General features: G+C 53.7%; 1 protein-coding gene across 6 annotated transcripts; it reads left to right on the forward strand.

Annotated features, from left to right (window-relative positions):
• The first annotated feature begins 5034 nt into the window (after window positions 1-5034).
• SEMA3B (semaphorin 3B) lies at window positions 5035-18086 on the forward strand. 6 transcript variants are annotated; one of them, XM_084752667.1, is made up of 21 exons: window positions 5055-5149; window positions 6451-6641; window positions 7495-7672; window positions 7783-7888; window positions 9254-9440; window positions 10242-10399; window positions 10486-10548; window positions 10943-11062; window positions 11158-11251; window positions 11425-11544; window positions 12506-12651; window positions 12752-12863; window positions 12976-13045; window positions 13140-13284; window positions 14111-14330; window positions 15216-15307; window positions 15390-15431; window positions 16009-16166; window positions 16265-16320; window positions 16412-16551; window positions 17125-18086. In XM_084752667.1, the coding sequence occupies exons 5-21, from the start codon at window positions 9332-9334 to the stop codon at window positions 17530-17532; spliced, it is 2253 nt and encodes a 750-aa protein (XP_084608793.1). In that variant the 5' UTR covers window positions 5055-5149; window positions 6451-6641; window positions 7495-7672; window positions 7783-7888; window positions 9254-9331; the 3' UTR covers window positions 17533-18086. The 6 variants fall into 6 exon arrangements, with proteins under 6 accessions (XP_084608792.1, XP_084608795.1, XP_084608797.1 ...); XM_084752666.1 differs by lacking the exon at window positions 6451-6641 and having other exon boundaries at window positions 5035-5149; XM_084752668.1 differs by lacking the exons at window positions 5055-5149; window positions 6451-6641 and adding an exon at window positions 6341-6356.
• The last annotated feature ends 1574 nt before the right edge of the window (window positions 18087-19660 follow it).

The raw sequence follows: 19660 nt of genomic DNA on the forward strand, positions 1-19660 counted from the left end.
GGCTGGCAGGAGATGAAAGGTTGTGGCGGCGGGTCGGAAGGAGCGCCTGCTTCCCTAGGCTTCTGCCCCGCCCCAGTTCCTCAGGCCATTCCGGCTACCTCTGCCACCGGGTACGATTGACAAGAACGGGATCCTGCGCCATCCCCCCAAATCCCTGCCTTTCCTTAAAGGCTCAGGCCTGAACCCCGAAGTGCGCAGGCGGACTGGAGCTATTCCAGGGCCACCATACCCGCCCAGCAGGAAGCAAGCACCGGAGATGGTTCCTTCCTTCTGTCCTGAGGGGAACCCCGGCACAGAGGGCCATTGAGCGACCGGCATTGTCTGCCTGATGCACCCGGTGCCTCCCTGCCTGGGTGGGCCATCTAGGACGCTGCCCTGGATCCCCTGGGTCTCACTTGGCATTGGGTCTGGGTGTGGTTTTGGCAAGCAGGGCTTACCCGGGTACAGACAGTTAGGCCCCCACCTGCCCTTGGCCCTTCCTACTCTAGCTCTGAGTTGGAGGGCATAAGGCTTCATTGTCCCAAGACCGGAGGGGGTGGCTTCTCAATTCAGCCTTTCTTTGGCTGGTGGGAAATTCCCAGCCATGGGTGGGGGGTGGGGTGGGGGTGAGGGGTAAAGAGGAGGCAAGAAAGACCAACCAGGTATCCTGAACCCTAACTAGAGGTACCCAGTGAGGTAGGCATCTCCTGCCGCTTGGAGCTGTACTTGGCTGAGCCCCAGCAGTTCCTCCTCCTTTCTTGGGAAACAGCTGAGTGAGGGAAAGAGAAATTGAGCTCTTTCTCTAGAACTCTCCCAGTGTCCACACCCATGGGCAGCTGCACTATGAGGCCCAAGACCCTTAGCGGGAAATGCAGAGTCAAGTAGGGACCCGAGCTTCTGTTTTCAGTGTAGGATGGGTGGGCAGTCCCACGGCCTGTGAGGAATATACCGCCAGGCTGGTCTGTCTCCAAGAGAGCCTGGCTCACTTGAAATAGTTGCCAGAGCTACTGATGTGGTTGGTGGCGGCCTTGGTATTTTTAACCTATTTGTAGGGCAGCTGAACAGCTGGGAAGAGAAGGAGGAACAGCCCCTAAGAGTCAGAGGCCTAAAGAAGGGAGCAGAGCAAATGGAACACTGTGGGGAGGAGGCAGGCCCAGCAGGCAGGTGGAGACAGCCGCTGCCGCCTGTGAAGAACGGGAAAAGGCCCCTTCCTTGGATTATAGCTAGGGCTTTGAGACTACAGGAACTGCTCAGTCCTGATGGAAGCTCTCATCATGTTTCAAAGCAGACCTAAAACTGGGCATGGTGGCGTATGCCTTTAATCCCAGCACTCAGGAGGCAGAGGCAGGTGGACCACTGTGAGTTCGAGGCCAGCATGGTCTACAAAGCAAGTCCAGAACTGCCAAGGCTAACACAGAGAGACCCTGTCTCGAAAAACAGGGGGTGGGGGTGGGGTGGGGGTGGGGTGGGGGAGCAGACCTAACACATTTTTGTGTTAACATCTTATTTGTGTATATATGATAGTGGTGTGTAAGTACGTTGTGCTTGTGTGTGTCACAACATGCGTGTAGAGGTCAGAGGACAATGTGTGGGATTCAGTTCTCTCCTTTAGCCATGTATGTTCCGGGACTGAACTCCAAACTATCAGGTCTAGTGGCGAGCACCCTTCCTGCTGAGCTATCTCAACAGCCCCAGAGCCCTAACTTCTGATGTCCCTCAAGAATCATCACATACGCCGGGGGTGGGTGGGTGGCGCACGCCTTTAATCCCAGCACTTGGGAGGCAGAGGCAGACGGATCGCTGTGAGTTCGAGGCCAGCCTGGTCTACAAAGTGAGTCCAAGACAGCCAAGGCTACACAGAGAAACCCTGTCTCGAAAAAACAAAACAAAAACAAACAAAAAACAAAACAAAGCAAAACAAAAGAATCATCACATATGTACTCTTAGACCAAGATGGCCAAGCACAGCAGCCCTGCCTTCAGCCGCCTGGCTAGTGGCAAGGCCAGCCAGGATCGCAGTGTCCTTGGGAGATAGGAAGAGATGGCAATAAGACGACAGTGTGTTCAGCCATGCAGTGGTGACACCCGCCTTTAATTTCAGCACTCTGGAGGCAAAAGAAGAGGGGATCTCTGAGTTCAATCCTGGAGCTGGACGTGGTGGCGCACGCCTGTAATCCCAGCACTCAGGGAGGCAGAGGCAGGTAGATCTCTGTGAGTTCGAGGCCAGCCTGGTCTACAAAACGAGTCCAGGACAGCCAAGGCTACACAGAGAAACCCTGGCTTGCGGGGTGGGGGTGGGGGTAAAGACAACAGTTTCTCCTGGTTGAGTTCTATGTTTGAACCCATCACCAAACACTGACCTATGAAGGAGAGGATGAACCTGTTTTTTATGATCCCAAGTGTGGGATCAGAACGGTCTTGTGGGAGAACAGGTGAGGTTAATCCACTAGAAGACCAACCACCTCATGCGGGAGCTTGATTGTTGCCAGCTGAAAAGATCCCGTGACCAGACTCTGGGAGGAGATATATAAAGGAGCCCAGAACTGGAGGCGGGGATTTTTGGAGACTTTGGATAGTTTTGGCTGTTCATCACTGCACTATGAAACGCTGCTAGAGAGAACCGCTCGAGGGAAGGTTTCGGGGCTCTGGATCCTACTGAGGTTCTGGGTTCTGGTTACTCCAGGTTCCAGCAGAAGAAATCCTGCTGATTACACCAGGAGAATCGCTCCTCTGAACTGGTATCCTTACTGGTATCTTTTCTTATTGGATTGGTTAGTAGGATTATAAGTGACGTACACTCAGTTAGTTAATAAGTTGTAATAAAATATATTGGTTAAAAAAATTGAGCCTACAGACCTACATCCCCAAAGGAGATTGTCGTAGGAGCTTTATCACTGCCATGTGGCTCTATACCTCCCCAACTCCACTGCAATCACAATAGAAGGCAGCCCCCCCCCCATTGTGTGCTCAGAGTCATGGCCTCCAGCCCGTTGGGGTGTGTAGACAGCCGTGTGACAGCAAGGGTATACATGCCGGCCAGCCATTCAGCCTCAGCCACACAGTGAGGTGTGTCAGGACTCAAGGGAGACAGGTGACAACCAACGGCTCCTAACTTTTTGTCTTAACTCCTCACTATTAATGGAGAGGCAACCTTGCAGGCAGTCTTGCCTGGGAGGAAAATGATCATTTGGCATCATCTCCCATACCTGCTTTCTGGTGTCGTCAGGGTTATGGGGAGTCCGCTTTGGGAGCAGCAGAGTGAAAGAGAGACTTGAGATGTGTCTTCCCCGTTAACTCCTGAGCCATGGTGACCCAGCAAACCTAGAAAAGTGGAAGGGTTTTCTACAAGCATGCTCCAGAGTCTAAGAGTCCCCAGGCAATGATGGTGTCCCTGCTTCTACCTCACAGTGGAGAACCTAAGGTCTGGTCCTGAGGTTTGAACCTGGTGCAACTGGAATCTTCCACAGAAGAAGAACATGATAGCTGAGGTGGCTAGACACTAAAGGGTTCCGGGCACAGCCCAGTCCAGCTGATTTAAAAAAAAAAAAAAAGATGTGTATATTTATTACTATGTATACAGTGCTCTACCTGCATGTACTCCTACAGGTCAGAAGAGGGCATCAGATCACATTATAGATGGTTGTGAGCCACCATGTGGTTGCTGGGAATTGAATTCAGGACCTCTGGAAGAGCAGTCAGTGCTCTTAACCTGAGCCATCTCTCCAGCCCCCCTCTCTCAGGTGATATTTTGGCAAGAGAAGCTCTATGCATTCCAGAAACGGGCCACTGGAGCACTAGAAGGATGGCAAGACTGAGCTACGGTGGTGCTGTGGGCTCCAGGCCAGGAGCTGTGGTCCCTACAAGCCAAGTCAGGATGTAGAAGCAAGTTACTGTGGAGGATGACCCATGACCCCAGGGACCCAGCCACGGGGGCAGGAGGCAGGTAGGGCCATGTCCTGTCCTGTCTTCAGCAAGACCTATGATGCGTTTCCAGGAGCAATGGTCTTGGGTGCCGCTAGGAGTAGACTGGGGACTTTTGAGAATCTCCGGGGGGGAGGGGGGGGGCTCAGGTGAAGCCCTGAGCATGGTGGTTCGAGGGTGGAGAAAATGGCTGGGTAGGGTGGGAAACAGGAGGGCTGGGGTAGGGAGAGAGCTAAGCCTGAGGCTGGGATGGTAGCCATGGCAGAGCAGGGTTTCCCTCGAGGCCCTCCTCAGATGCCCAGACCCGCGCTGGCAATAGCACACACCTGCTGTCTTCTAGCACATGCCCAGCCTGTTTGGCCCAGGTGACTAGAAGGACTGACACGGGCGTGAACAGGAACTGAGGAGAGTGAGCTGTAAGGCAGAGGCAAGCGGCTCTCTGAGTTCGAGACCAGCCTGGTCTACAAATCTAGTTTCAGGACAGCCAGGGCTACACAAAGAAACCCTTCGGGGCTGGAGAGATGGCTCAGTGGTTAAGAGCACTGACTGCTCTTGCAGAGGTCCTGAGTTCAATTCCCAGCACCACATGGTGGCTCACAACCATCTATAATGTGATCGGATGCATACTGTATACATAATAAATAAAATTAAAAAAAAAAAAAAGAAACCCTTCTTTTGGGCAGTGAGGGGGGAAGTTGGTCACTAAAGGGGCTCTGGGGAGTCCCCGAAGCTGCTACCAGAGCATCAGGGGATGCCCCTCACCCCAAGTCAGGACTTCCAGAGATGCTCTCTATGTCCTGCTTTGGGTATGTAGTATTTGTAAACATCATTTACGTAAATGTCCGTTGATAAGTGCCGAGTGCCATACGGTCTACTTCTGCAGATTTCCTGGTATAGCCCCTCCCTCAAAGGCTGTGGAGAACGGGGCCCCACTCCCACTCCCCTTGCTTCCTCACCCCACTCTGCCGAGCAATGAAGAAAACAGGAGTGAGTGTGGAGTGTGGAGTGTGGAACTGTGATGTGGCTGTGGGGGGGGGGGGACTCCCCATCCCAGAGGGGCTGACCTCAGCTTGCGAGGAATGTGCACAAGGGAGGGAGGGAAGGCAGGGGTGGAGCCAGTAGGGGGAGGGCCACAGCTAAAGGCTCAAGGCTCCTGATGGCCCCTCCTGCCACCCCTCCACCTCAGCTCTGACATGGCCCACTGAGAAGGGAAGGGCAGCAAGGAGGGGAGAAACTGATCTTTCCAAAAGGTGGGCTGGGCGTCTCCTGGACCACTGAGACCAGGCTTGGGGTTTTGTGGGTGGGGAATGTCCTGACAGACCCTCGACTTGTCCCCAGGAGATCTGCTGGGGGGCAGGTGTTACGTTGTCTGGGGCAGGGGGCGGGGGAGAGTTAGACTTCCAGAGGTTCCTTAGGGCTGTGCTTTGCCACCTCCTGGCACCAAGCTAGCTTCAGTCCTCACAGTCGCATGACCTGGCGCCCACGTGGCTAATGGGGGAAGGAAGGTTGTAACGTGGAACCAGCCACCAGCCTTGATTGCAAAAGCAGGTGCGAGCGGGGAGCCTGGGATCCCCACCCCCAGCCCAGGGCAGTGGCACAACTGTCACAACCTTCATCGGATGGGTACCCTACAGCAGCCACGGCACGGGGAGCCCAGGCAGGATGCTGGGGTAACCTTAGTGGTAAGGAGAGGCTGGGAGGCAAGCCCTGTGACTTGGTGCAACAATCCAGTTATTTCCAAAAGGAAAAGCTAAAGCCTTGGCAGGCTGTACCAACCATGGGCACTCAACAGGAAGCACTCAGGCAGATCTGTGCTAGTGGATGTCCTGGGGGCGGGGACACAAGCAGAGATAGAGACCCCAGCTGCCTCTCTGGGTTTCAGACCCAAACCAAGACTGCCTTATTCCAGAGTCTTTAGGAGTCTGATTATGACACCTGGGTACTGACACCTAGGTACTGACACCTGAGGTGCTGCCTCTAAAGGGACCCCTCCCTTAAGCCCAGCATGATAAAACTAGGGAGCAGAAAAGAGATCTTGTGAGGAGACATATCTGCAGTATCGAGTTGCCTGGCTCAAGAGGGTCAGGGACAGCGGGTTCCCTTCAGCTCGGGTCGTCAGAAAGATGGTGTGGGTCTGGCGCTGTCTCCCAGTGTGAGTACGGGGCTGGTGATTAGAGAATGGAGATGTTACCCCTGGGCCTGGAGACCTGAAGGCAGTCTGGGCAGACAGGGGACACAAGAGGGGTGGCTAGGGGCCTCAGCAACACTTGCTGCTGGGTGGAAAATTGTAAACAGCCAAAGAATGTTGTTTGCTTGCATGAAGCCAAGGGAGGCTGCCCAGGTCCGTGGGGAGAGGCAGCCAGGCCAGGAGCAGGGCAGGGCCTCATCTTGGAAGCCTGATGTTCCTCTAGTCTCCCTCCTGTTGCCCCTGGTCCTTCTCCCACTGTGGCTAGACAGGTAGGTCAGGAACACTGGATTCCGAGGCCCCTGGGGAGATATGTGTCCCTTATCTTTGTCTGTGTCCCCTTATCTCTGATTGGTTGACATCCAGGCAGTATGTAACAAAACTGCCCAGTCAAAGTGCCAGAGACACCTGTGGCATACAAACCAGGCTGGAGGTCTGCTGACCCCTGAGGAAGGTCAGCTTTGGGGAGACTGAGACAGCATCCAGCCCCTTTAAAGTGCTCTGAAGAGTACAAACAGGGAGTGTTTTCCAGAACAAGCTACAGGACAAAACCCCAGGTACTTTTTTTTTTTTTTAAGATTTATTTATTATATACCCCAGAAGAGGGCACCAGGTCTCATTGTAGATGGTTGTGAGCTTCCATGTTGTTGCTGGGAATTGAACTCAGGACCTTTGGTAGAGCAGTCAGTGTTCTTAACCTCTGAGCCATCTCTCGCCCCCTGCCCCCCCCCCCCCGGTACTTCTTAACCTGGGCACCGAAGTCAAGTGTAGAAGTCTGTCTTGTCTGAAAGCTTGTCTGCCTTACAGCTGGCCCAGCACCTGAGAAGCAGGAGTTGAAAGCCATCCTGGGCTACATAGCAACTTCCAGGCCAGCTTGGGCTAAGGGAGACCCTCCCTTGAAACAAACAAAAACAACCCCACAAACCTCCCTGGGGTACCTAGTTCTGGGTTTGATGGACAGGCCTGACTTCCTAGCTTGGAAGAGAGCTGGAGTCAATAGGCCATCCACCTCCCCAAAGTCTGCCCCTAGCTCCAGCAGGGTAGGGCTCCCAGGAGGGGCCCGCACTCTCCCTGCCCTCTCTTTCCTCCCCTCTCCTGCCTGGCTGTCATAGCAGCCACTGTGAGGCCAGACAGCTGAGAAGGATTTAAGAGATCCAATTGGTAAGAAAGTGACTGGGGCTGGGGCCCAGAAGAGGGGAGGAGAGGCCATTCCCTGACCTCTGACCCACCTGTCCCAGGCAACTTCTGAGTGTCCAGTCATCCCTTAGCTGTGGAGGGACAAGTGAGGACCTAGGATGCCTGGCTTATTATTCCTTCTGCCTCCAGCACTGAACTGTCGGGGTAGGTGGGGTGGGGGGTGGGGGTGGAGAATCTGCTTTTCTACCTTGCTTTGCCTTAACTTACTGCCAGGTTCCAGGGACTACCTACCCTACGGGGCACCGGTCACCTTGAGATCCAGCAGGAAAGAGCCGTCTCTACCTGCCCAACCCTTGCTCCCATTCCACTCACGCGGAGGCCACTGTCTGCAGCCAGTCTCAGCTGCCTGAGCCGGTCACCCGATCCACCCTGTAGCCCTGCAAACGTTATGGTATTCTGGGCGGTGGCTGGCCTGGTGGGGGCGGGGGCTTCTACTTAAAGGAGCCGGCCGTGGGGTGGGGGGCGTTGCCCTGTGGGCCCTAGCCTGCTCCCCTTCCCCAGGACAAGAGGAGGTAAGGTGGGAGACACCTTGGCAGAGTTCTTGGTGGAGTGTGGGAAGGCAGCCGTGCCAGCCTCACAGACTGCTAGGACCAGAGAAGAGGCACAGGCAAGTGTGTGCAGATGGAAGAAAGGACATAGGGTCTGGCCTGGGAGGGGTCCAGAAACTGGTGAGGGGTGTGGAGAGAAGGCAAGAGAGGCCTGAGACCTATCCTATCCTAGAAGTGAATTCCCTTTAATCCACACTGGGGCCTCAGCCCTTGTGCCCCAGCTGTCCTGCCTGCTCCTGTAAAGGACAGTGGCCGGAGAAGCCAGAACCTGGCCCCACCTGAGGGTGCCAGGCAAGGTGTCTGGGTCAGTGCAGCGGCTCAAAGTCAGGGAAGCTTAAGATCCCAAGATGGAAGGGACTTTGAGGGCAAATTGCTGTTCTACCTGAAGCTTAAGGTGGGCCAGAGAGGTCACCTCACCCCGCGTCCTCGTTCCTCTGTTGGGGCAAGCCTAACTTTAGTCTCTGCACAGCCAGCTCCTTCTACCCTCAGGCTGCAGAGAGGAAAGAACCAGTTGCAAGGCCAGGCCTGCTGGATTCGGCCTGGGAGGAATAGGTCTCACCTGTCAAAGGAAGTAATTGATACTACTTTTGTATTCACTTGCATGTCCACTATGTATGTGCACGCACCTGCCCCGGCGCAGGTGTGCCTCCTGTACCAAACAGGCGTATGTTATGCTGCTGCACCCTGAATAGATGTATGCACAGTGTCAAATGTGTATATGCACATTTGCATGCCCAACTTATATCTACATAGGGGTGACACATGTTTGCTCATAGATGTTTATACATATGCATACGTACACACTGTTCACGTATGCATGTTCATAAAGGGACCCTCAAAAATATATTCATGTCTGTACTTACTCAGAACCTTGGCTCCAGTCTCAAAAGTGCCTCTGTGTTTCCCTGCCAGTCTGTGGGTTCACTGCCACCCCCAGAGGCCTCATCCACTCCTGTCACTCTCCCTTCATCAGCTGTTTTGTTCATTGCACTGGGTGCCCTCAGAATTGACCACAGGATCTGACTTCTTGTTGGCCCTTTGCCCTTTACTGCCTGGGGACCTTGTCCGCATCATCTGTACCCTGTCCCTGCCCCAGGCTGGCATGAAGTGGGTGCCTAGTGTTTGCGAATTAGTGTGTGTGTGTGTGTGTGTGTGTGTGCGCGCGCGCATGTGTGTGTGCAGAAGGGGAGGTTACTGAGGAGGGTGACGTGGTGGGGCGGGTGCCTGCCAGTGCAGGGTGACCCTGAGGGTGTGCCCGGTGTGGGTGTGTCTCTGATTGTGGCCAGGCGGGGCATCCTTGGTGGAGAGGAAACGGTATGCGACCCCCCAGCCTCTTTCCCTTGGGCTGTAATCTGATCCCTTGGGACTCCCCCATGCCCTCCCGCCCTTACCCTCTCTGCCTTGCTCTGCCTACTCTTTTCCAGATCCTGGGGCAGAGTCCAGGGCGGCTGAAGGCTCCTCCGCACACGCCTGCTGAACCCTGGGCGCCCTGAGCTGCCGGCATGGGGCGGGCCGAGGCCGCCGCCATGATCCCAGGCCTGGCCCTTCTCTGGGCAGCAGGGCTGGGGGATGCTGCCCCTAACCTTCCCCGCCTTCGGCTCTCCTTTCAAGGTAGGTGCACCTGGAAGATGGAGGGCGGCGGGCTTGAGATGAACAGGGAAAGGGCCCAGTATGGAAAGACTCGCAGGTGCCAGTGTGTGCATCCTCATCCCCAGACACTTGTTAGGCTGGCAGTATTCTTGGGCCATCTCCAGCTAACCCTGACCTAGCCTCGGTCTAACCTCGGTCTGCCACCTCTCTGTCTACCTTCCCCTCACGCTTTCCCCAGGAGGGACCCCTGCTGTTTCCATAGCAACAGTCCTTGTCTCTGTCTCATCCCCGTATCCCAAGGCAAGCCATGCCTCTTTAGCAGGGAAGTCAAGGTTTGGGGAGCCATCAGAGCCCCTTTCTTATACTCCTTGAACAGAGGAGTATTCCCTGGGCACTGAGTGGCATTTGATAGTCAACTCTGCCGAATCCAAACTAGTGGCAGGCAGGGTAACAGGGAAGAGACCCACAGCCTGACATTTTAGGGATGGCATTCTATCCTATCCATTTCTGCTCACTCTTGTCTTTTCTAGAACCTGGGAGTCCATGAGCCTGGCTTCCCAGCTTTGCCAGCCCACTTGTCTACACATGTTTTCCCAAACCTGTTTTCCCCTTTCTGGGGGCTGCACCATCCACGCTATGACTCTGTACATGCACCTGGGTGGGCCAGCTTTCATATGCGTAAGCCCACATACATGTAAGTGCACACGTGTGTGGCTTGGGCCACACAAAGAATAACCTTGGTGTGCAGAGAGACAACTAGGCAGGGCTGAGAGGAAGTTTCTGTCATGGCAGGAAAGTTCTCTGAGGCTTCTCTCCCTGCAGAATTACAGGCGCAGCATGGTGTCCGAACCTTCAGGCTGGAGCGGACCTGCTGTTATGAGGCCTTGCTGGTGGACGAAGAGCGGGGACGCCTGTTTGTGGGTGCTGAGAACCATGTGGCTTCCCTCAGCCTGGACAACATCGGCAAGAGAGCCAAGAAGGTGCCAGGGTTGGGCAAATGAATGGAGGAACCCCCCCAAATAGAGGAATGTGCCTCCCGTGCCTAACCTGTGTCCCCTCCCCATAGCTGGCCTGGCCGGCCCCCGTGGAATGGCGAGAAGAGTGCAACTGGGCAGGGAAGGACATTGGTGTGAGTGTGAGCTACTCAAAGGGGTTGGGGCCTCTTATCCCAGCGCTGAGGGAGAGGCTAGCCTGTTCTGGCTTGGGAGGTCAAGGCGGAGGAGGTGTGGAGGTGGTGAGTCAGGGTGGGAGCTCATGTGATTCTTCTTGGGGGGCCTCTGAGTCATGGGGGGCTGCACACACACACACACACACACACACACACACACACACACACACACTTCCTCATGTAGCCACCCTGTGAAGGTAGGTTGTCACAAAGGACACTCAAGTGCCTGTAACTTATGCTAGTGCTTCCCTGGACCAATGCAGAGGAAAGGGAAAGGTGGGGTCGCCCCTAGTGAACTGCAACTCCTTAGGGATGGGGAAAACCTGACTGCCTCCCCTGCCAACCTGCCCCCCAGACCGAGTGCATGAACTTCGTGAAGCTGCTCCACGCCTATAACCACACCCATTTGCTGGCCTGCGGCACAGGGGCCTTCCACCCAACCTGTGCATTTGTGGAGGTGGGCCACCAGCTGGAGGTGAGACCAGGACCAGACAGGGGCGGGGAGGGGGGCGGCGCACACAGGAAGCACGTGACGAAGGACCCGGCATTAACAACTCTACGGCTTCCCAGGAACCCGTGCTCCGACTGGACCTGAGGAAGCTGGAGGACGGCAAGGGGAAGAGTCCTTACGACCCGAGGCACCGAGCTGCCTCCGTGCTGGTGGGTGAGTCCAGAGGCTGGCAGCCAATCTAACTCCAGAACCCTCTAGAACTTCACACGTCCCAAGGGTACCCCCTCAGAAGCCCTATAGCCTCCACTCTCTGAGCACCCCCGGAGCTCCCTAGGCACTTTTACTCTGAGAGCTCACAGCTGTCTGAGCATCCCCTTGCCCTGCAGGGGACGAGCTGTACTCAGGGGTGGCGGCAGACCTCATGGGCCGAGACTTTACCATCTTTCGCAGCCTGGGTCAGAATCCGAGTCTCCGGACAGAGCCCCATGATTCCCGCTGGCTCAATGGTGAGAAGCTGGTGGGGCCGCTGGGAGGGCACTGCCATGCTGTCCTCCAACAGGGAAAGTGCCACACAAAGAAAAAGCGGCGGGGGTGGGGGGGGGGCTGGAGAGATGGCTCAGAGGTTAAGAGCACTGGCTGCTCTTCCAGAGGTCCTGAGTTCAATTCCCAGCAACCACATGGTGGCTCACAACCATCTATAATAGGACCTAATGTCCTCTTCTGGCCTGCACGTGTACATGCAGGCTGAATACTGTATATGTAATATATAATAAATAAATACATCTTAAAAAAGAAAAGAAAAAGCAAGGGAGCAATGGGCAAAGTGAAGTCCCTCCCAAGTATCTACCATAGTCAGGCCCTGTGCCAGGGTCACAGAGACAGATGAGAGTCTTTAAGGCCATGGCTCTCAGAACAGAGACACGAGATAAATTCCAGTGGCCATGACAACAATGGAAAAACGGAGAAGGGAAAAGGATTCTGGGTTGAGGAAGGGAAGCCGTGTGCTTGGAGGATCTATGAGCTATTGATAGCTTCCAGGACACAAGGCGAACAGCCAACAGAATAGGAAGAGCTTTCCAGGTAAGGGGAATGGCTGATGCAAAGGCCGCCAGGCAAGAGCCAGCGAAGAAACAGACTCATACAACTAATAGTGATAGGAAAACATAGACACACAGGGCTGGAGTCCTTTACTATGGGACAGCAAGAGGAAGTGAAGCAGGGACAGAGTATTTGATCTGCTAGGAGGAAGATTTATGAATGAAGGTGGAAACGGATACCTCATCTCTCTCTTCCTGGCAAATTAAGGAAGTGTGGCCCGGTCAGAAACCCTGTAGAAGGGGAGTGGGGCAGCCTGCTTGCGCTTGTAGCTGTGGTCTCTACTGCCCCCTCGTGGCTGTTTCTTGCATTGCAGATGCTGACCGTTTTAGGGCCAGGACCCATAGATACCGTGGCTTCTATTTTTGTTAGAACCCAAGTTTGTCAAGGTCTTCTGGATCCCAGAGAGCGAGAACCCTGATGACGATAAGATCTATTTCTTCTTCCGTGAGTCCGCGGTGGAAGCAGCACCAGCAATGGGACGCATGACAGTGTCTCGCGTTGGCCAGATCTGCCGGGTAAGGAGACACTGGCAGCCGTACATCCCCTGGGCTACCTTTGCCCCTGACCCTTTGCCTACTACGGTCTTGTTTTCATCCCTTCTGATCCTGTGAGCAGAATGACCTGGGCGGCCAGCGCAGCTTGGTCAACAAATGGACCACATTTCTGAAGGCGCGGCTTGTGTGCTCGGTACCTGGAGTGGAGGGTGACACCCACTTTGACCAACTTCGTGAGTGTCTCCAATGAGGAGTGACATAGGGGTGGGGGGAGGAGTCAGGGTGCAGAGTCCAGGAGCCTGAAGTGTGTGTGTACTGCCCTGCCAACCTTTCCTTTGCCTACAGAGGATGTGTTCCTTTTGTCCTCTCGGGACCGCCAGACGTCACTTCTCTATGCCGTCTTCTCCACCTCCAGGTGAGGGGCAGGAAGCAGGCTTTTCATTGCGGCGGGCGGTTGAGCTTGCTGGGCTCCTCACTTCCTCACTTTGCTCTCTCTTCGTTGCCTGCAGTGGCATCTTCCAGGGCTCTGCCGTGTGCGTGTACAGCATGAATGATGTGCGCCGAGCCTTCTTGGGACCTTTTGCTCACAAGGAGGGACCTACACACCAGTGGGTGTCCTACCAGGGGCGCGTCCCTTACCCACGACCTGGCATGGTGCGTTGCTAGGGACTGCTTGCAGTGACCAACTTCAAAGTCTCAAGGGTGGAGAATGCGACTTGGCCTGAGGGTTCTGTTGAGGGGTGAGGTCTGATTTCTTCCTTTTATTTATTATTATAATTAATTTTGGTTTGGGTTTCTTTCTTTCTTTCTTAAAAATTTATTTTCCTTTTTTTTCAAGACAGGGTTTCTCTGTGTAACTTTCTTTGTAGACCAGGCTGGCCTCAAACTCAAGGAGATCCACCTACCTCTACCTCCCAAGTGCTGGAATTAAAGGCATGTGCCATCACTGCCCGACTTGCTTTGGTTTTTTTCTTTTCTTTTCTTTCTTTTTCTTTTTTTCTTTTCTTTTTTTTCTGAGACAGGGTTTTTCTGTATATCCTTGGCTATCCTGGAGTCACTTTGTAGACCAGGCTGGCCTCGACCTCACAGCAATATGCCTGTCTCTGCCTCCCGAGTGCTGGGATTAAAGGCGTGCACCACTATACTTGGCCTGGTTTGGTTTTTTCAAGAAAGGATTTCTTTGTGTAATAGCCCTGGCTCTGCTGGGACTCTCTTTGTAGACCAGACTGGCCTCGAACTCATATCGATCCACCTGCCTCTGCCTCCCAAGCACTGGAGTCACGCCCAGCCTGATTTCTTCCTTTTGGTCTGGGTGGGGGAATGTCATCATCATAAAATAGAATTGCAGAGTGAGACTGTGCCTAAAGTTCACCAGGGAAAGGTTCAGATACTCAGGGCCCTTGTCCCCGTCCACCTGTCATGTCCCCAGGGCCTTTGAATGGAGGGCTGGCCTCTGCTTGACGTGCCTTGCTTTCCCTAGTGCCCCAGCAAGACTTTTGGCACCTTCAGCTCCACCAAGGACTTCCCAGATGACGTAATCCAATTTGCTCGGAACCACCCTCTCATGTACAACTCCATCCTGCCGATGGGGGGGCGCCCTCTCTTCCTACAAGTGGGAGCCGGCTACACCTTCACCCAAATCGCTGCAGACCGAGTAGCAGCTGCTGACGGACACTACGATGTTCTCTTCATTGGTACAGGTCAGGGTCTCATCAGACGGCCCATAGGACGTACAGTGCCCTCCAGTTCCTTGGCCTGGAGGTAGAAGTTGTCTCTGGTCAGTCTAATAGCTACATCATTGTCTGGGCTGTGGCCCCACTTTCTGGAGGTGGCCCTGATTGTTCCAACCCACACTTTTTTTTTTCCAAGACAGGGTTTCTCTGTGTAGCCTTGACTGTCCTGGACTCACTTTGTAGACTAGGCTGGCCTTGAACTCACAGCGATCCGCCTGCCTCTGCCTCCCGAGTGCTGGGATTAAAGGCGTGCGCCACCACGCCCGGCTGTCCAACCCACACTTTAAAAAAATATATTTATTTATTTATTTATTTATTTATTTATTTATTTATTATATATTGTATATGAGTGTTTTATCTGCAGAAGAGGGCATCAGATTACACCATAGATGGTTGTGAGCCACCATGTGGTTGCTGGGAATTGAACTCTGGACCTCTGGAAGAGCAGGCGGTGCTCTAAACCACTGAGCCATCTCTCCAGCCCCCAACCCACACTTTTTAATTAAGTAATTAATTTTTTTTCCTGAGACAAGGTGTCTCTGTGTAGCCTTGGCTGTCCTGGACTCATTTTGTAGACCAGGCTGGCCTTGAACTCACAACAACCCACCTACTTCTGCCTCCCAAGTGCTGGGATTAAAGCCGTGCGCCATCATGCCCAGCTCCCAACCCACACTTTTTACTTTTTTCATGACCCAGCATGATGAAGGCCGAGACAGAGCATGAACACACACAAACGCATGTGCATACACACACATACACACACACACACACACACACACACACACACACACACACACACACACGGCTTGTCAGAGAAAACCAATATAGTCATTCCTTCTTCTCATCCTACAGACGTGGGCACCGTGCTGAAAGTGATCTCGGTCCCCAAGGGCAGCCGACCTAACTCTGAAGGACTTCTCCTGGAAGAGCTGCAGGTGTTTGAGGTGAGGCCTCTTCCCCAGTCACCCTAGGGCTCATCACCTGAGGCCACTACGCCTTAATGCCCATGTCCTGCCTCCTTTTCAGGACTCTGCCGCCATCACCAGCATGCAGATCTCCTCTAAAAGGGTGAGTAACTGAGCCTCGGGGATGAGCTGATCTTGTACCACCAGCACTCCAGCATCTCGCTTCTTTTTGGTTTTCTTTTCTTTCTTTGTTTTTGTTTTTGTTTTCCAAGACAGAGTTTCTCTGTGTAGCCTTTGCTGTCCTGGACTTGCTTTGTAGACCAGGCTGTCCTTGAACTCACAGTGATCCTCCTGCCTCTGTCTCCGCCTCCTGAGTGCTGGGATTAAAGGCATGCTCCACCATGCCGGGCTCTCTTTGGTTTTCTTTTCTTTTTTCCTTTTTTTGAAACAGGGTTTCTCTGTGTAGTCTTCGCTGTCCTGGACTCACTTTGTAGACCAGGCTGGCTTCAAATTCACAGAGATCCGCCTGCCTCTGCCTCCCAAGTGCTGGGATTAAAGGCGTGCGCCACCATGCCCAGCTCTCTTTGGTTTTCAAAGCCCAGAGTTTCAGGTGTAGCTCCTCTTGGCTAGTCAATGAGTCCTCAGTGTTCGCATTTGTCCAGTGGGGGAAAGGCTAGCTGAGTGAAGGGAGGCAGGTAAGGACTGCCCTAAATCAGACTGGAGACTCTTGTGCCCTCTAGCACCAGCTCTACGTGGCATCACCCAGCGCAGTGGCCCAGATTGCTTTGCACCGTTGCACTGCCCTCGGCCGCGCATGTGCAGAATGCTGCCTGGCCCGTGACCCTTACTGTGCCTGGGACGGGTCAGCCTGCACACGCTTCCAGTCTACGGCCAAGAGGTGGGTTGGCTTGGAGTCTAGATTAGACTCCTGGCAGGGAGTCTCTGCCGACAGCAGAGAAGAGGAAAAGAGCTCACGGGTTTTAATGTCTCCCTCAGGCGGTTCCGGAGGCAAGATGTAAGGAACGGTGACCCCAGCACCCTGTGCTCTGGGGGTGAGTACCCTATCGTCTCCTACCCTCAGGCCTTGAAGTCTGTACACCCAACCCTGCCTTGTCTGACTTTTTATACCTTTTTTGTCTCAAGACTCCTCTCATCCTGCGCTGCTGGAGAGGAAGGTCTTGGGTGTGGAGAGAGGCAGTGCTTTTCTAGAGTGTGAGCCCCGCTCGCTCCAGGCCCACGTGGAGTGGACCTTCCATCGTGCAGGGGAGGCGGCCCACACCCAGGTGTGCATTCCATCGCCCTTCCCAACCAGGCCCATGGAAGAGAAGCCATGCCCTGCCTAAGGAGGCCTTTGCCTGTACCTCATACCTAGGTGAAATCCAGTTCAGTGAGGCTCTGCTCAGTCAGACTCCTTACGTAGGTCTCATCCTGGTTCTGTCTTTAGCTTTACGCCACAGCCTAGTGATGCCCCACTGTGTCCAGTTAGACCTCCCGACGCCCTCATCCACCCCATGGCCCATGCAATGAGCCCTCTTACCCAGAGCAAATCTTCGACTGAAGGTTACCCATGCCTATGCACATAGCCTTTTTTTATTGTTTTAAGATTTATTTATTTATTATTATGTATACATTGCTCTGCCTGCATGTATACCTGTATGCCAGAAGAGGCCATTAGATCTCATCACAGATGGTTGCTGGGAATTGAACTCAGGACCTCTGAAAGAACAGTCAGTCTCCTTAACCTCTGAACCATCTCTCCAGCCCAGCACATAGCCTTTAAGTGCCAGTGCCTATTTTCCTTGTCCAGCTTTGGCTCCCAATGACCCTTTGTTTTGTGTTCCTGCCTTCACACGTAGGTGCTGGCTGAGGAGCGCGTTGAGCGCACTGCGCGGGGGCTGCTGTTGCGTGGTCTGCGGCGCCAGGACTCTGGCGTGTATCTGTGCGTAGCAGTTGAGCAAGGCTTTTCACAGCCACTGCGTCGCCTGGTACTTCATGTCCTGAGTGCGGTACAGGCTGAACGACTGGCACGGGCAGAGGAGACGGCAGCCCCCGCACCACCAGGCCCTAAACTCTGGTACCGGGACTTCCTGCAGCTGGTGGAGCCAGGTGGAGGAGGTGGAGGCGTGACCTCCCTGCGAATGTGCCGCCCGCAGTCAGGGCCCCACTCTGTGGCCGCAGAATCTCGTCGTAAGGGTCGCAACAGGCGGATGCATGTCTCTGAGCTGCGTGCTGAGCGTGGACCACGTAGCGCCGCACACTGGTGACTGGGCGGTCCCCACACCGGGGGCCAGGATGGCTGTGACACTCAGAGGAGGGGCAGACAGATGCCAGGAAGACAGATGAGTTGTGGCTGGGGCACACTGAGGTCCTTGGACCAATGGAGACACCTAACCCATAAGGAGGCCCTGGCCAAAGGGTAGCTTATTTATTAACAAAATAACTCGTGAATGTAGCCCCAGAAGAATGGTCCAGGATCAATTCAGGATCTAGCCTGGAGGGAGGGGACAGAGAAGTGGGGCTCCAGAGTAGACCAGAGCCAGAGAGCTGTCTTGGGGGAAGCAATCTCTTTCTTGGGCAGTGAGCAGGAAGCTGTGAACAGATGAGACTGTTGGGTCCGGGGTGAGGCAGGCCAACTGTACTAAAGAAATGCAATAAACACATCATGAGCTGACGTTGGAGTGCTCATAACAGCTAGTCCTAGCCTCTGCTGGGGGGTCTGTGGCATTGTCCCAGCAGTCTCAAGTCCTGACTTTTTTTTTTTTTCCTTCCTCATCCAAGATCGCTGCAGTGTAGATTAAAAGTGCTATTAGATGGTTAAGCTTGCTCCAGTTTGCCTCTGTGGGTACCGGCACGCACAGTGCACTGATGGCAGGGCCAAGTTCTCTGAAGTACATACAAACAAACAATACTGGATGCTGTGGGCAAGGATGTGTGCAGAACTCACTGACTAGGTGACCCTTGAGCTGACCAATAAAGGAGGAGCCAGTCCGCAGGGCATGGTGCTGAATGCCTGCTGTTGATCCCCGATCCCAGCAGAGGTAGGCGGATCTCTGAGTTTGAGGCCAGCCTGGTCTACAAAGTGAGTCCAGAACAAGCTAGGGTGGTTTTTTTTTTTTTAAAGATTTATTTATTATTATGTATACAGTGTTCTGTCTGCATGTACACCTGCAGGCCAGAAGAGGGCATCAGATCTCATTATAGATGGTTGTGAGCCACCACGTGGTTGCTGGGAATTGAACTCAGGACCTCTGGAAGAGCAAGCGGTGCTCTTAACCATTGACCCATCTCTCCAGCCCCAAGCTAGGGTGGTTATATGGAGAAACTCTGTCTCGAAAAACCAAAGAAGAAGAAGAGGAGGAGAGGAGGAAGAAGAGGAAAAGGAGAAGCCAGTCACGGATGCGGATGTCTGTTGACAGCATTCCAAGATGGAAGAAGCAGTGTAAAGTCTTGGAGTGGGGGACAAGTATGAGGAAGGAAAAGGAGGCGAAAATGATAGTATGGCAGGATGGGTTCAGGATGGCTTGGAAAGTAGTCACACCACCTGCCCCCCCAAAGTAGTCACACCACCTGCCCCCCCAAAGTAGTCACACCACCTGCCCCCCCAAAGTAGTCACACCACCTGCCCCCCCCCAAAGTAGTCACACCACCTGCCCCCCAAAGTAGTCACACCACCTGCCCCCCCAAAGTAGTCACACCACCTGCCCCTCCCCAGTCGTGCTTTGCACAGCTGAGAAGCAATGGAATAGAGTCCACCCACAGACTGAGGCCTGGAAACTGAACCAGCCCCCTTCAAGAGTGAGCAACATGCCCTCGTGTGGCCTGTTAAGCCCTGTGAAGAGGAGGGACGGAGGGAGGGAGGGCCAAGACTTCTTTGTGCTAAGTTCTTTGTTTGTTTTAAGATTTATTTATGGGCTGGAGAGATGGCTCAGTGGGTCCTGAGTTCAGTACCAGGCAAGCACTTCTGTAATGGGATCTGCTGCCCTCTTCTGGCCTGCAGGCATACATGCAGAGCACTGTATACATGCATAATAAACAAATCTTAAAAAAAAAAAAAAAAAAAAAAGGCTACAAAGTGACCCCAGGACAGCCAAGACTACAGAGAAATCCCGACTTGAAAAACAAAAACGATTTATTTATTATGTATACAGTGTGCATCAGGTCACATTGTTGGTGGTTGTGAGCTACCATGTGGTTGCGGGGAGTTGAACTCAGGACCTATGGAAGAGCAGTTAGTGCTCTTAACCTTTGAGCCATCTCTCCAGCCCCTCCCCCTTTTTTATTTATTTTTTATTTTATTTTATTATTATTATTATTTTTTGAGACAGGGTCTCTCTGTGTTAGCCTTGGCTGTCCTGGACTCGCTTTGTAGACCAGGCTGGCCTCGAACTCAGT

This window comes from Acomys minous (assembly GCF_964271855.1).
Source record: "Acomys minous genome assembly, chromosome: 13".
Taxonomy (NCBI): domain Eukaryota; kingdom Metazoa; phylum Chordata; class Mammalia; order Rodentia; family Muridae; genus Acomys; species Acomys minous.